This window comes from Spinacia oleracea, chromosome 6 (genome assembly GCF_020520425.1).
Source record: "Spinacia oleracea cultivar Varoflay chromosome 6, BTI_SOV_V1, whole genome shotgun sequence".
NCBI lineage: Eukaryota > Viridiplantae > Streptophyta > Magnoliopsida > Caryophyllales > Amaranthaceae > Spinacia > Spinacia oleracea.
The window spans coordinates 140,320,306-140,335,976 of NC_079492.1; the positions used below are offsets into that span (position 1 = coordinate 140,320,306).

General features: G+C 33.4%; 1 protein-coding gene across 1 annotated transcript; it reads right to left on the minus strand.

Annotated features, from left to right (window-relative positions):
- Positions 1 to 10,185: 10,185 nt before the first annotated feature.
- LOC130463661 (putative F-box protein At1g65770) lies at positions 10,186 to 11,367 on the minus strand. The gene has a single exon (XM_056832858.1). It carries the CDS (start codon positions 11,365 to 11,367, stop codon positions 10,186 to 10,188), a length of 1,182 nt encoding a protein of 393 aa, XP_056688836.1.
- Between the last annotated feature and the right edge of the window lie 4,304 nt (positions 11,368 to 15,671).

A 15,671-nucleotide genomic window follows, 5' to 3' on the forward strand; every position in this document is an offset into this window, starting at 1 on the left:
CAGGTTTTCCATGATCTCCTATTATTTCTCCACTAATGTAGTTTTTCCAAAACAACGTAAAACAATGATTTTAATTTTCTAAAACCAAACCTTTTAAATCTGATTTTAAAAAAAAAAAAATAAATAAATAAATTTTATTAAAATAAAATAACTAACAATCAGATTTTATTTTACAAAAAGATTAATTATTTTTTATTTATTAAAAATAAAATTTTAAACACATTAAACTACAAAAGATATTCAAAACAAATCCTAGAATGAATAGGACATTATTAAAAACGAATTTTAAATAATAAATAAATAAATATATGATATAAAAATCAGAATCCTAATTAAAATAAGATTTTATAAAAATTATCTTTTATTTTAAAAACATAAATAAATAGAGTTTTACTAGGAGATAAATACTCAAAGTCAAAGGTAAATCCCTAACAACTAGGAGTGTTAAAAGCCACGATATTGACACTTAAAATTACCTTAAAACTAGGAGTATTCTAGGAAGATAAACTGACGTTATTTCTCATAAGTTCCGACAAGTTCCTTTTGGCACCGTGTTCCTCAATTATTCAAGTTTCTACATACTTACATGAATCATAGAAAATAATTAAACTCTTATTTTCTTCTTCATGCTTCATGATGCTCCAACTCAAGAGCCTCATGTTGATAGTTCCGCCTCTGGAACTTCTCCATGCTTGTTCCTACTCAGGAACTTTATACTCGTTGTTCCTCGTAGGATCTGCTGAGGAACTGATCTGTTTGTGTTCCTTTGAAGAACTTTGTTGCAGCTTGGATACTTGATTTATTGACTTGAACTCTTCATGTTTGTTTCTTCATCAAACCTATATTTGTTTCGTATACATATTGGAACTCAAACATAGGTTAGTCGTTTGCTAGTTGTCATCAAAACCATAAAGTCAGTGATGACAACCAATACAAGCAAGATGAAGAAAACTAAACTAATAAACAAGTATGCAGTAGTTAAGGACACAAACTCTAAGTCTAATGGTATACTTATATAATTAGACTTCTCTTCTGAAGTTCCCTTCACTTCTTGAGTTCCTTTCAGGAACTTCACTTCTTCTTGTATATATCTTCATAATCTTCCAACTAAATGATCTGTATTAACCGTCATTACTTGTTCATGCACATCTAAACAATACACACATTAGTTAGATAATCATCATTTGTTCATAATCATCAAAACACTATATTACTCAACAGTATAGATTGCATGATTTGTTCTTGAAGCACTAAACCCCATATATTGTTTGCTATTTTTAAGATGCATTTATTACTGTTGGATATAGATTGAAGTAATAGCAAACTGCTAATTAACAGAATTCTACGTTACATAAAGATGATTTATGGGAAGAAAAACAACAATTATTTATCTCAACCAAATAATTTCTATCCACTTCCACGTACAGTTCCACTTGGTTACGTTTGGATAGGAACGATGACGCAAGATAATTTCCTCACTCCAACCCCCAAGGCTAAAAATGAACCGAGTTGAGCCGGGTATTAATGTGAGCAAGCTTATTAAGAAATATTGATGTTGAACGAAATTTTAATTCGTAGTTCAAGATGCATGTGTTTGTTTAGTAAAAAATACTTGTTCGGCCTTAGCTTGAGCTTGTTTGTTTGTATGTTGAGCATGAGTTCCAAATTTAACGAGATTTAGCAAACGAGTATTCGATGTATGATTAAGCGTTTAAATGGCTAAATAGACAAAAAAAAAAAATATTCGCAAAATTTAATTGACTATTGCGAATGTGATCGAAGTCAAGATTCCTAAATTTTATTTATTTTTCTATATTAAATTTGGACTTTCCAATTATTCGGAACGATATATATTCTTTAATTAAATTTATATTTTAGGGGGAAATATATTTTATATCTATACTAATACTTCCTCTATTCTTATTTAAATGACACAATTATTTAGTCACGCTTGTAAATGCACGATTTCAAACATTAATATCTTTAATTATCTATAAGAAAAAATTATAAAAGTTGATATTTAAAAAATATTTATTAAGACGAATCTAACAAAATCCCACACGACTATGTTTTTACTTAAGTATAAACCACAAAAAGAAATCAAAGGCACTTATGTGAATAGTGTCCAAAACTCTATTGTGTCATATAAATAAGAATGGAGGAAGTAATATATTAAAAGCCGTTTGTAAGAAAGTATATATACAATGCCACATAGCACTCTCCTCTTTCAATTCGACCCATGTCATTATATGTCATGTCATCCAGATATTATTCAAAATTAGAAATGCAAGATTCGAACCCTTGATTTTGATGATTTGAACGTACATTAATGACTTATCCACTTGGCTTGGAATGTTACGTATTATCTTTTGCAAATGAAATATAATAAAGTGATAATAAAGAAAAAAAAATTAATAACAAATATTCTCTCCGTCACTGATTAGTTGTTACATTTTGTTTTGCAAAAAGTTTTAGGTGATAAGTGGTTATTTGGTTATCAACTGTTATTTTATTGGAAAAGTAGATGTGATAGGAGTTAGTGGGTTATTTTTTCTAATTGAGTGAGGGAGGGTGTGAGGACAAAAAAAAGTTACTGGGAAGAGAAGTACAATATAATAATTGTAGGGTTATTCCTAATTTAGAAGTGTAACAACTAATCTGGGACGGAGGAAGTACTACCATTAATAGGAGTTAATTATGATTTTTTTTTTTCACTTTTTTTTTGTAGAAGGACAATTATCCAAGTGATGACTCGGTCGCTAGGGAGCCCGAAATCTAGTACAATAATAAATAGGTGCCATAATTTACATATTTTAATTAATTTAAAATCTAATAAATAAAGAATATATCCAATAAAACTCTACACACAAGAGTGTTTCATCCAACATCAAACACTCTAAGGGTCCGTTCTATTGTCCTTATTTTGACTTAACTTATATTGTCTGAACTTAACTAAACTTATCTGAACTTATTTTGTATGAAGTCAAAATAAGTCGAACAGAACAGAGCCTAATTAATCTTATATCTATCTAACTATGTAGATAAAAGATGAACATTTAAATAGCATACAGAGCGCCATCTAGAAAAAAAAATTATTTTATTTTATTTTATGTAATATGATAAATAGAAGTTATTAAGAACGGATTTTAATGTTACTACAAATCTTATTTGATACGAAATAATAATATTATATAATCAAAATTCAATTAAATATCATACACTAATCCATCGATCGATAGAGCGCCGCGTAGAAACTAATCGTTTCGGCAAATGAAAAATAAGATTTCTAAATTATTTTTGAATTTAAAATAGTCGAGTGCCAAATAGATAAATAATTAGGTGCACGTAGATATTTTAATTAAGTAATTAAAAATAAATCTAAAATGAAATTCAATCCAAAATCAAACACTAATCTAATACTTCGTATAATCTATAAGAGTTAGTATAAGAGTTTTATTTTAACGTAACAATTTAATAGAATTGTGCATCGCACGGACTAAAATCTAACTTGTTCTAATTAAATTAGGAAATAAAATGTTAACCAAACAAGACTTATTCGTGGACGTAACCATGTAATAAAAACTTCCTAATTTCCTATCACATGACTTTGTAATGTGATGCAAGTTGCTCCACGTTTGATTAAGAGCCCAACGTCGCACATCACATCCACCCTAACACAATGAGTCTTTGTTTGATTTGGTGTGTACTACAAGCTTAATTTGGACTCTCAGTCCGTTTCATATTCTTGTCGATTTAACTAGAGTTATAGGGTGCGTTTTAGAAAACTGGATTTGGTATAGTTTTAGTTATCTAATGTTAGAGTTCTATGCATATGTATATTACCGTTATGTTACTATACTAATATATAGTATCCTATATAAAATCATGATATAATTATTAAGGTTATCGAGTTCTACTTAATTTTTAAGTCAACATCGTCCACTAATATTATTGCTTTTAGTTTAATTGACACTAGTTATTGCCCCGGGCGGTGATTATACGTATTGAGAATTAATCTTAAAATAAATCGAGTTAAAATTTAAAAAAAATAGTTTGATAGTTAAATACATACATGCAACATGAGATAAAATGTATAATTTATTTTTATATTTTGTTTTGTAAGGTGATTGAATATAAAATTTGGTTAAATATCTTAGTAAACTAAATTTAAATTTAAAATGGAGTAGTCATTTGCTATGTTTAAATTCCAACTATTCCTTTTTTTTATAGCTTAAAGTAAATGTAAATTAACTGGCTTGCTAAAAAAATATAGTTGTAAATGAACCTGTAAAAAAAAACCGTAAATGTAAATAGAAAAGTTGTAAGTATAGTTATTTTGATAAGAAATAATTAAAATACATATTTATGGTAGGTAGTAAAGTTTTAATATAAACATAATTTATATTTTTGAATTGCTTAATTATCATATGTTGTGTTATTGCATTAGTGGTTAAAGTTCTAGTTCATAAACATTTTGATTGTAAAAAAAACATTTTAATGGTAATTATTTAAATTTTTTACATTATTATAATGTACGCGTTTGTCGTGAATGATTTTTGGGGGTGATCCAATGTGGAGGACTCGGGAAGTCGGCTCTCTATAATAGGTATAGCCATGAAATTGTTAGTTGTATAGTCATGAGTCAATTACTACGGAGTAATTGTTATTGTGGGCGTAGTGTCAAAAATTAGCCTGCTTCGTGGTTGATCCACTCCACTTCAAAGTCTCTAACGTACATAGAACCACCATCTATTGACGATATCTTTTGGCAGGCATACTTAGGGTTGTTCGCCTGTTTATAGTTTGGTTTAAATTGGATCAAAATTTTGTTGGAAATTCTATGGTATTGTAAATTCTATTTGATGGACACTTTACTTTTTCACTTTCCCAAGTGTGCTATATGATATAACGTAGAAGTCTATATGAATTAGAAAACCTACTAAGAGTAGAAGATCTAGTTTGTATTATAAATAAAGGCGTATGCCACAAATAATAACATACAACGCAACATCTTATATTTTCCCATCATCAATATAGTTTATCATAAAATGCCCCAATTGCACTTTTAAATGGCTAACCCATCATTTAACCCTAACTATTAACTTAACCTTTGGTCCAACGTAACAACAACAGCTCGTCCAACCCAACCCGAATACGTGCATGCAGGCATGCAGCCGCCTGACCAGCCCAACCCACCGAAACCACCAATATCAATAAGTTACTCCCTCCGTCCCGGAATACTCGACCCGGTTTGACCGGCACAGAGTTTAAGGGACTTGAATTGACTTATAATTATTTTTTGTATGGAGTAGGGGGTAGGTGGGTTAACAGGGTGGAGTGAGAAATAATATAATATTGTTAGAATATTTTCATTTTTAGAAACAGGTCAAGTATTAAGGGACGGCCCGATAAGAAAAACAGGTCAAGTATTCCGGGACGGAGGGAGTAATACATAATGCATCAAATTAGCAAGCACGGAGTAGATCCTTTCTTTTGCTTAAATTTAAAACTCGAGTAATATATTGACACAGCTTTGTACATCAATATATATTTCATATTTGTGCGCAGCTGTATGCTCAAAAGAAAACATCGATCAATCAACATCATATAATATGAAAAATCACTATGCAATAAAATTAAATATCAAATAATCGAATTGGACAAAAATCAAGAGGTTGGAACCTGAAACCACGTAAACGATGCAAAATCAGTAGAATAATGTAAAAGGGCCATGGTAAAAACTATGAATACTCCCATCTGCTAGATTGTAAACGCCTATATCATTCCCCTTGTTACCGAACTTGTAACTATACCAATACTCAATAGATATCATATAATCATCCGTGAAATAGATAGAGTTAGGTTTACAACCATGATCGGTAGATATCTCTACAGAAAAGGATGAGTTACTGCCTACAAAAATGGCGACATCATATAAGCAGTCTAGTTTGTTAGCCTCCCTTTTATCGACATCTATCTCAAATATTTCGAACGATTTGGTGAAAAAGGCATTGTCCACCAATTCTCTCACCCTACGAACAAGCAACAACCGATCTGCTGATTCAACCAAGTAGTAGTTTAGTACAGAATTCTTGTCATATGATGTCCGCTTCAAGTCTCGAGTTTTTAATTTGATTATTAGTTCTTGGGGATGACCTGATTTGTCGACATCAAAACGCCAAATCTTACCAGAACAGGCAGTCTCCATAACACCATAGAATACTCCACGATAACATATGATATCAAAGCATACAGAATTAGATTCCCCACAACCTTTATGCTCCAAGAGTGGTTTCCATTCATCGTTGTTGTTTCTCCAGAAAGAGATGATTGCATGACGGCAACACAGGTTCATATAAGGTTCGATTAAGATGAGGGCAATTGTGAAATCGTTAGTGGTAGACGGGTTCGCTGACAATATGAATTTCTGAAAACACCATCCATCGAATTCATAGTAACGTAAAGAATCCAACATATTGCTCCAATAGCAACCATCCATGTGATGATAACAACCTTTTCTCGTGAGGGTTCGGCTGCGGAAGACTAACACAACGGACTTGCTGGTTATAGGGGCTATAAAACCGACGTTGGTTCGAGGTGTCGTCTTTCTCAGGAAGCATAAGCCATGGCACCCTTGAAAGCGTTGATGATTGAGTTTGAGTATTGTTGGCTTGAAACTTGGCCTGCTTGGCTGCTGATCTCCAACGAGAACAGACATGCCCGAATATTTCAAAGTCTTCTAAGAATTCGACGTGTTCGGCGATTTTACTGGCAACATCATCGTGTAGATTGCCCCAATCGGCCATGTTTGATTATGCTCCAAACAAAGTACCTAGGTCGGGATGGAAAATTAAAAATAAAATATCATTATTTTCAATTTAAAGAGATCCTATATATAGTCGGCTCTCACCAATGTGCTTATAAAAAGTTCGTGGAGCCCTAAAGTTGGCTACACAAAAATATAGCCCAACAATAACAGGCTCATTATTTTAATGATCCTTATCATTATGAGCCGTCGAGCAGGGCGGTCTCTGAGAATTTGAAGGCCCTCTTGTTTTTCTTACAAACTTTTGTATAAGGCGGTCTTATCGTAAGACCGCCTTGATGGAAGTCTAGCTGCTGCTTTGATGGCAGTCCAGCTGCCAAGTAGGTAGTGACGTCAGCGTTTAAAAAAGAAACAAGTTCAAAAATATATATACCTATTTATGATTTATTTACCATTTATTTTCAAGCCTTTTCTCTCTCTTCCTCATTTCTCAGATTAGGGTTTTCTCCCTCCTCCCTCCTCCCCCTCCCATCACGTTTTCTCTCTCTTCCTCCTTCCATCACACACATGGCGGCGGCGACAGAGACGATGGTCGTCGTCGTAGCAGAGAATAATTTCCGCCAGAGTGGAAGAGCCGCATCGATGTGGAAGCAGGGAGCATAGGTGTCGAGACAATGTTAGGGTTTTGCGATGGAGAAGAGAGACGGAGAATTCGAGAAACTTATGTTGCTGTGGCGGTACGAATGAGAATGCGGTTGAATTTGGTGGTCGGAGGTACAAAGGTCGGTGGCTGAGGCGGAGGTACGAATGTGGATGCGGAGGCGAATGAGGAGGCAGAGGTACAAAGACATTGGTTGTGGCTGCAGCGATACCTCTCTTCTTCTTCTTCCCTCCTCCATTCTTCCTCATGTACAAAGACATTGGTTCTGACTTGTATTTTCGATCGATATTCTATTAATTCAGGTTTTTGTTTATTAATTTGGCGATTTCAATTGAATCGCAATATCTAGGGTTTCTCTTGCCACCAAGACCGCCTCAGCCACCGGATTCCGCCTTCAAAACAGGTTAGATTTTCTACAATCTGTAGATTTTTATTTTATTTATATGAAATTAGTATGTTCTTATGCTGGAGTTTTTGATTTCTGGAGTTTTTGATTTTTGGAGTTTTTGATTTTTTATGTTATTAGGTCAACTCTTTGATGTAATTAGGTCAACTCTTGCGATTTTTGAGGAGGAGGCTTTGCGGTGGTGGCGGTCTGGCTGATGGTTGTGCAGTGTTGGTGCTGCGGTGTGATGCCGATTATTGTGATAGAATCGCTGCAAACTGAGGATTCGTAGCGGGGAAGCACTGGTGTTTTAGTTTTAGTTAAGAATTGTAATGTTTTAGTTACACTTTTTTGTATTTAGTTAAGAATAATTATGTTTTAGTTAGTTATAATTCTGAAATAATGGTATTCTCAGTGGAATTGCTGGACTGATTTTCTATGTTTTAGTTATGAATTTTTAAGTTTTAGTCACGATTTTTTTTGTTTTAGTTAAGGTTTTTTGAGTTTTAGTTACGTATTTTTTAGTTTTCATTCAGGGCTTTAGTTGTGATTTTTCGAGTTTTAGTTATGATTTTACCAGTTTAAGTTACGATTTTCTTGGATTTAGTTAACATTTTTTGAGTTTTAGTTATGTGTTTTTGAGTTTCAGAACAAATAGTTAAGCAATGTAACATATTAGTTAAGCTTCAGAACCAATTAGTTAAGCAATGTAATAAATTAGTTAAGTAATGTAACATATTAGTTAAACCGTGTAACCAATTAGTGAAGCACCAGAACAATTAGTTATGCATTGGATTTAATTAAGTTATCACTGGAACTGATTAGTTAAGTTTAAAATTCAATTAGTTAAGCAACGAAACTAATTAGTTATGCAATGAAACCAATTAGTTAAGTACTGAACCAATTAGTTAAGCACTGAACCCAATTAGTTAAGCAATGAAATCAATTAGTTAAGCATTGCAACTAATTAGTTAAGATTTTATGAGTTTTAGTTAATAATAAGTTTGTTTAAAATTAATAACTATTTGACTCATAAGTTTAACTATTTGTCTTTATACCTTAACTATTTTGTTATTCGATTAGTTATGATTTTTTTTACTTTTAGTTATGTTTTACACTATTTTAATTAGTACCAAAAAAAATTGAAAATTTTAATTTCGAAAAAAATTTGAAAAAAAAAAAATTAAAGCCTGAAATCCAATTAGTTAAGCCTGAAATCCAATTAGTTAAGCTTGAAGTCCATTTAGTTAAGCCTGAAGTCCAATTAGTTAAACTTGGAAAATAAAATCAAAAAAAAAAATTCAAAAAAAAAAAAAAAAAAAAATTGTACATGATGACGTCAGCATGACTTCAGCACACGCGCCGACATGGCTGCCAGCAAGACTGCCAACAAGGCGGTCTTTCCTGTGAGGCGGTCTCACACAAAAGTTTCTCTGTTTTTCTAATGTGGAGGCTATTTTCTTAATAAAATAACTAGTAACTCTAAATAGCAAAAAAAATATGTATATATTGGAAGTCGATCCCGTTACCTATGGAATATTAGGGCTGTCTTTGAGAATTGGGAGGCCCTCTTCTTTTTCTAATGTGGAGGCGAAGCACCTAAAACCACATCGGACACATGTCGCTCTCTAGTTAAAAGTTTTCCCGCTCTCTAGTCCAATTTATGACAACATCATTTTACTGAATCTATTGTTACCTAAAAATAAATATATTGAATCTGCATAAGGTAAATAATGGAAAATCATATAAAAATAAGTATATTGAATCTGCATAGGGCAAATAATGGAAAATTATATGGAAATGGACTCATCCCCGCCCATAACCCGCCCATCACCCGCCAAACCTACCTCCATCCCCGCCTACTTGGGGCGGATGTGGGGCGGGTCTCCCACGAAACCCGCCCCACTGACATCCCTACCCACCCACTTTGAATGATAGGGGAGTATTAAGTGAGTATGACTATTGAAATAAAGAGCAGATGAGAATAAATTTATGTTTGATATGGGTTATGAGAGAGGAAGAACGTAAATGTATCATTGTACCCTACTTTTTATTTTATTTGAATTTGTTAAATAAATAAGATACAAAATGGAGCAGTAACAGATCTATATATCATTTGTTTTAATAAGAAGATTATCTATAAGCTCAATTTTGATGCTAATTGTTAATTGTGCATCGCACGGGTTATATCGTGCGATGTTCCAATTCGGTAGGTCAATCAACAATATTATGCATCTTTGTGCTCAAAAGAAAACCTCGATCTATCAAACATTTATTATCATACGAAGTATATATAATAGGTGCAAAATTTATGAAAAATCACTACGTAATGAAATTAAATATAAAAAGTAGAAAGACATGAATTGGACAAAATCATGAGGTTGGAACCTCAAACCATGTAAACGGTGCGTATTTACTACAATGTGAAGGACCATTGTAACAACGATCAATAGTCCCATCTGCTAGATTGTAAACACCCATGTCCTTCCCCATGATGTCCAACTTTATTTTATACCAACAATTAGTACCTTTAATCATATAATCATCCGTAAAATAGATGGAGTTAGGTTTACAACCATGATCAATAGATACCTCTGTAGAAAAGGATGAATGAGTGCCTATAAAAATGGCGACATCATATAAGCAGTCAACTTTCTTAAACTCCCTTTTATCGACATCTATCTCGAATACTTGAAACGATTTCGTCTCTGCCAATGTTCTGACCCTACAAACAAGCAACAACCGATCTCCTGATTCAACCAAGTAGTAGTTCACTACATATTTATAATAATCAAATGATTTCGGTATCAAGTCTCGATGAGACTCTATTTGGATCACTAACTCTTGCGGATGACCTGAATTGTCGACATTCAAACGCCAAATCTGTATAGAAGGCGCAGTTACAGTAACAGCATAGAATACTCCACGATAACAGGTCATATCAAAACTAATAAAATCCACATCAAGTGGTTTCCATTCTTCGTTGTGGTTTCTCCAGAAACAGATGGTTGAATAACTTAAATCAAAGTTCATACGAGTTACGTTTATGATCAGACCGATTGTGAAATCGGTAGTGGTAGACGGGTTTGCTGACAATATGAATTTCTCAAAGTGCTTTATTTGACATATGGGGTAATGTATACGATTCACCTGAGGAAGTTTTATTACGGCACCGGTCAAGGGATTTATGAGACACAGATTAAAATAACCTTTTAAATTCATGTAAGTGACCGACATCAACCATCCGCGTGATGATAACAACCTTTTATTGTGATGGTTCGGCTGCGGGAGACTCACATGGCGAACTTGTTTGTTATAGAAACTATAAAAACGACGTTGGTTCGAGGTTTCGTCTTTCTCGGGAAGCATAAGCCATGGCATTCTAGAAAGTGTTGATGATTGAGTTTGAGTATTTTTGGCATGAAACTTGGCCTCATTTACGGCTGATCTCCAACAAGAGCAGACATGGCCGAATACCTCAAAGTCTTCTAATAATTTCATGTGTTTGGAAATTTTAGTGACGAGATCTTTTGGTATGTTACCCCAATCTGCCATGTTTGATTATGCTACAAACAAATTACCTAGATCGGGATGGAAAATTAAAATATCATTATTTTCAATATAAAGAGATCCTATAGTCGGCTGATGCTTATAAAAAGTTCGAGGAGCCCTAAAGTTAGCTAGACAAAAACAACAACAGGCCCATTATCATAATGATCCTTATCGCTATGCATTTACACTAATATAAACCTGGTCCACGCTAACTTAGCGTGGACCAGGGCAACAAAGTAATTTGTATAGGCAACATGTGTAATTTGTACTGATTTGAATAAAATATTATCAAAAAATATTTAGCAAAATTATTATTACGTGGTATCTATTATTACGATATATATTTTTAGGAAAGTGGTTTTTGACGGCAAGATTTTACACGTGTCATTCCTGATGCCTATTTTAGTATAAAGTAATAGATAAATAGATACTCACCAACTCCTTTATTCAGCTAAAGATAACTTAAATGTGGCGACGTATGAAAAATGACAGGTGAAAAAGGAACATCCTTGGACCTTAGGTATTACTCGACCTTAGGTAATATCTTAAAACAAGGGAAATAAGATAGATTTTGTACTCGACAGCTCATAGTGATCAATCCCACTTGCATGGATCTGGTTCACGCTATTAGGTGGTAGATGGGAATAAATTTAGTTGGGAACGGTGATGAACGGGGATAAAAATGTTTTTATATATGTACCGTGATTTGTTTTAGTTTTTTCGTAGATAAAATACAAAATGGAACAATACACTATTCATTATTAATTTAATTAGAAGAATGTATATATGCTCTAAGGCTTTGTTAATTTAATTATTAATTTAGTCCCAAATCATTGTAGGACTAAGGCTTTGTTGTTGTTGTTGTAATGTATATATGCTCTATTTAGATGATAATGGTTTGTAGTTTAAAATTTAGAGTTGAGATTATACACGAGTACTGCACTAGTTATCCGCTAAACCACAATATTGTCTGCTACTTTTTTATTTTTTGAGGGGAAGATAGCTCGGACATTTTATTAAATCAAGTCGATTTCTGCCAAAGTAGTAATACTTTGAGGGAAAGAACCAATACAAACATATACTCAGAGTTACCACTAGTATCCCACCTTGCCATTAGGTGAGCTACCGCGTTACATACCCGTTTCACATGAGAAATATCAAAAAGCAAGCAATCGATTCTAATGTATTCGTATATTAGATGGATAGGGGTAAGCTCGCCTTCACCATGCTTCTTATATTGTCGGTTAGTTTGTGTATAGGTTGTTAGAAGTTTATCGAAATTAAAACTTTAGTTACGGAGTACATAAATATAAATATAAAAATACATCTAGATATTGACATCATGTGTGGCGCTTTTGGACTAATACTCTCAAATGGTGTAATCCAATTCCACGGTAGGGCACTTGATCTTTATTTGAAGGTTTGTGTACGATCAACAATATTATTATGCATCTTTGTGCTCAAAAGAAAACCTCGATCTATATTATCATATATAATAGGTGCAAAATAATAAAATATAAAAAGTAGAAAATTAATCATGAGTTTGGAAGCTGAAACCATGTAAACGGTGCGTATTTAGTAGAAGAATGTGAAGGAGCATTGTAACAACGATGAATACTCCCATCTGCTAGATTGTAAACCCCATGTCCTTCCCCTTCCCGTGGAGATCCAACTTGAACTTGGGTGATATATTACGTCCACTTCTAACGATCCTAGAATCATCCGTAAAATAGATGGAATTAGGTTTACAACCATGATGAATAGATACCTGTGCAGAAAAGGATGAATTACTGCCTATGAAAATGGCAACATCATTGAATAAGCAGTCTAATTTCTTGGGCTTTCTGTTGATATCGACATCTATCTCAAATAGATCAAATACATGGAATGATGGTCGTCTCTTCCAATTTGAACACCCTACAAATAAGCAACAACCTATCTCCTGATTCAACCAAGTAGTACTTGTATTCATCTTTAAAATCATAAATTGATCTCCGTATCAAGTCTCGACGAAGAAACTCTATTTGGATCACTGGCTCTCGTGAATTGTCGACATCAAAACGCCAAATCTGTATAGAACCATCAGTCGCAGTAACACCATAGAATACTCCACGATAAAAGGTCATATCATCAAGGCATAAAAAACAAAATTTGAGTGGTTTCCATCCACCGTTGTGGAGAAGGTTTCTCCAGAAACAGATGATTGAAGAACCGATAATAGGAATGCGATCGCGATCGCTTAAGATGAGGGCGATTGTGAAATCGGTAGTGGTAGACGGGTTCGCCGACAATATGAATTTCTTAAAGTAGCTTGTTTTGACGATCCAGGTTTATTACGGCACCGGTCAAGGGATTTATGAGTTCCACGGAGAGCAACCAACCATGTGATGATAACAGCCTTAAGCTTTTCTTGTGCGGGAGATTAACATGCCGAACTTGCTGGTTATAGAAGCTATAAAAACGACACTAGTTCGAGGTGTCGTCGTCGTCGTCTTTCTCAGGAAGCATAAGCCATGGAACCCTAGAAAGTGTTGTTGTTGATGATAATTGAGTATTGTTGCCATCAAACTTTAGCCTGTTTTACGGCTGATCTCCAACCAGAGCAGACATGGCCGAATACCTCAAAGTCTTCTAAGAATTTTATATGTTCGGAAATTTTAGTGACGAGCTCATTAGGTAAGTTACCCCAATCTGCCATGTTGATGTTCTATACACTGTACTACTCGATCAAAGACTTGTAAATCGTCTTTCAGTATAGTTTGATTTCAGAATTTAGGGTTCTTCCAATTCAACTACAAATCTCTATTATATAGAGGACCATCAAATATAAAATTGCCTTTTTTGCCCTCTACTTAAATCCAGAAAATAAAATAAAAACAACCTAATACTTCCTCCGTTTCGGAAATATCGCATCAGGGTTGACTTTTATTCCTCTAACCATTATTTTGACTCTTAATATCTCAAATCGTGTGCAAGTAAAACTATAAAAATTTAATATTTAGAAAATATATATCGATTGATTGAATTTTATTTTAGATTAGTATTTGATTTTGGATGAATTTTATTTTTGATTTATTTTTTCATTATTAGAGTGTTTTATTTTGGATAGAGTTGTATATATTAGTAATTAATTAATAAAAATATTTATGTGGCACCTAATTAATTATCTACGTGGCACTCAATTTTTTTAATTCAAAAATAAATTAGAAATTGGCCGAAACCATTCGATTTTCTACGTGGCGTTCTAATATTTCAGCAAATATGCCTTTATATATACTTCCTCCGTTCCGGAAATATCGCACCATGTTTGACTTTTACTCATTTAACCATTACTTTGACTCTTAATATCTCAAATTGTGTGCAATGAAAAATTATAAAAAATTAATATTTAGAAAATATATATCGATATGAATCTAACATAACCCCACATGACAAAAGTTTCGTTATGTACGAATCACAAAAAATGGTCAAAGTCGTAGTGTGAATAGTGTAAAAAACAAATGGTGCGATATTTCCGGAACAGAGGAAGTATATATTTTTATTAGATTACGCATTAAAATTATAAGCACACATCGCGTGCATAAATTCTAGTATTCCACTGGTTTAAAAGTCATTATCACTTTTTTTTACTTTTTTTAGAAAACTAAAAATAAAATTTTGGAAATAACACCCATAGTTTCCAAATATTTATTGTCAATTTTCATAGTTATTACTCCCTCCGTCCCCTAATACTCGCACCGGTTTGGCCGGTGCGGAGTTTAAGATATTTGAATTGACTTATTAATTTAATGAGTGTTAGTTGATAGTGGAGTATTTTTTTTAATATAGTTAGTGGGAAATGTAAGGGGTGGGGAGTTGGGCCGGCTAGCTAGAGGGAGGTCCAGCCGGACCTTTAGCACCGGGCCACAAAATTTTAGGGCCCCAAAAAGAAATTATGTTGGTTAAACCTCCAAGAACAAATATTATATATGTAACCGCTACTTTGTTATGCATTATGTAATCTTTGTCGCAGTTGGTAAGGACTCATATGTGTGGTAAGGGTTTGATTCTTCGTTTGCCCCTTTTTTATTTGCTTTTTTCATGTTTGTCAACCCTTTCATCAATTTTCTCAAACCATCACACATAAAACGTTACCATATTATTAATTTGACTCTATATTTTGTATAAATAAAACAATATTAATATAATAATTATGTTTTTTACATTAAATAATTGCTCGTAAAAATTTTTAGGAGCGCAATATCTGAATTTAGCACATGGCCTCTAAATTGCTGGAGACGGCCCTGGTGGGGAGTGGTGTGTGTGGG

Bases quoted from the DNA above. Each gene is read 5' to 3' on its own strand.
- LOC130463661 (XM_056832858.1), bottom strand. From the start codon at position 11,367: ATGGCAGATTGGGGTAACATACCAAAAGATCTCGTCACTAAAATTTCC.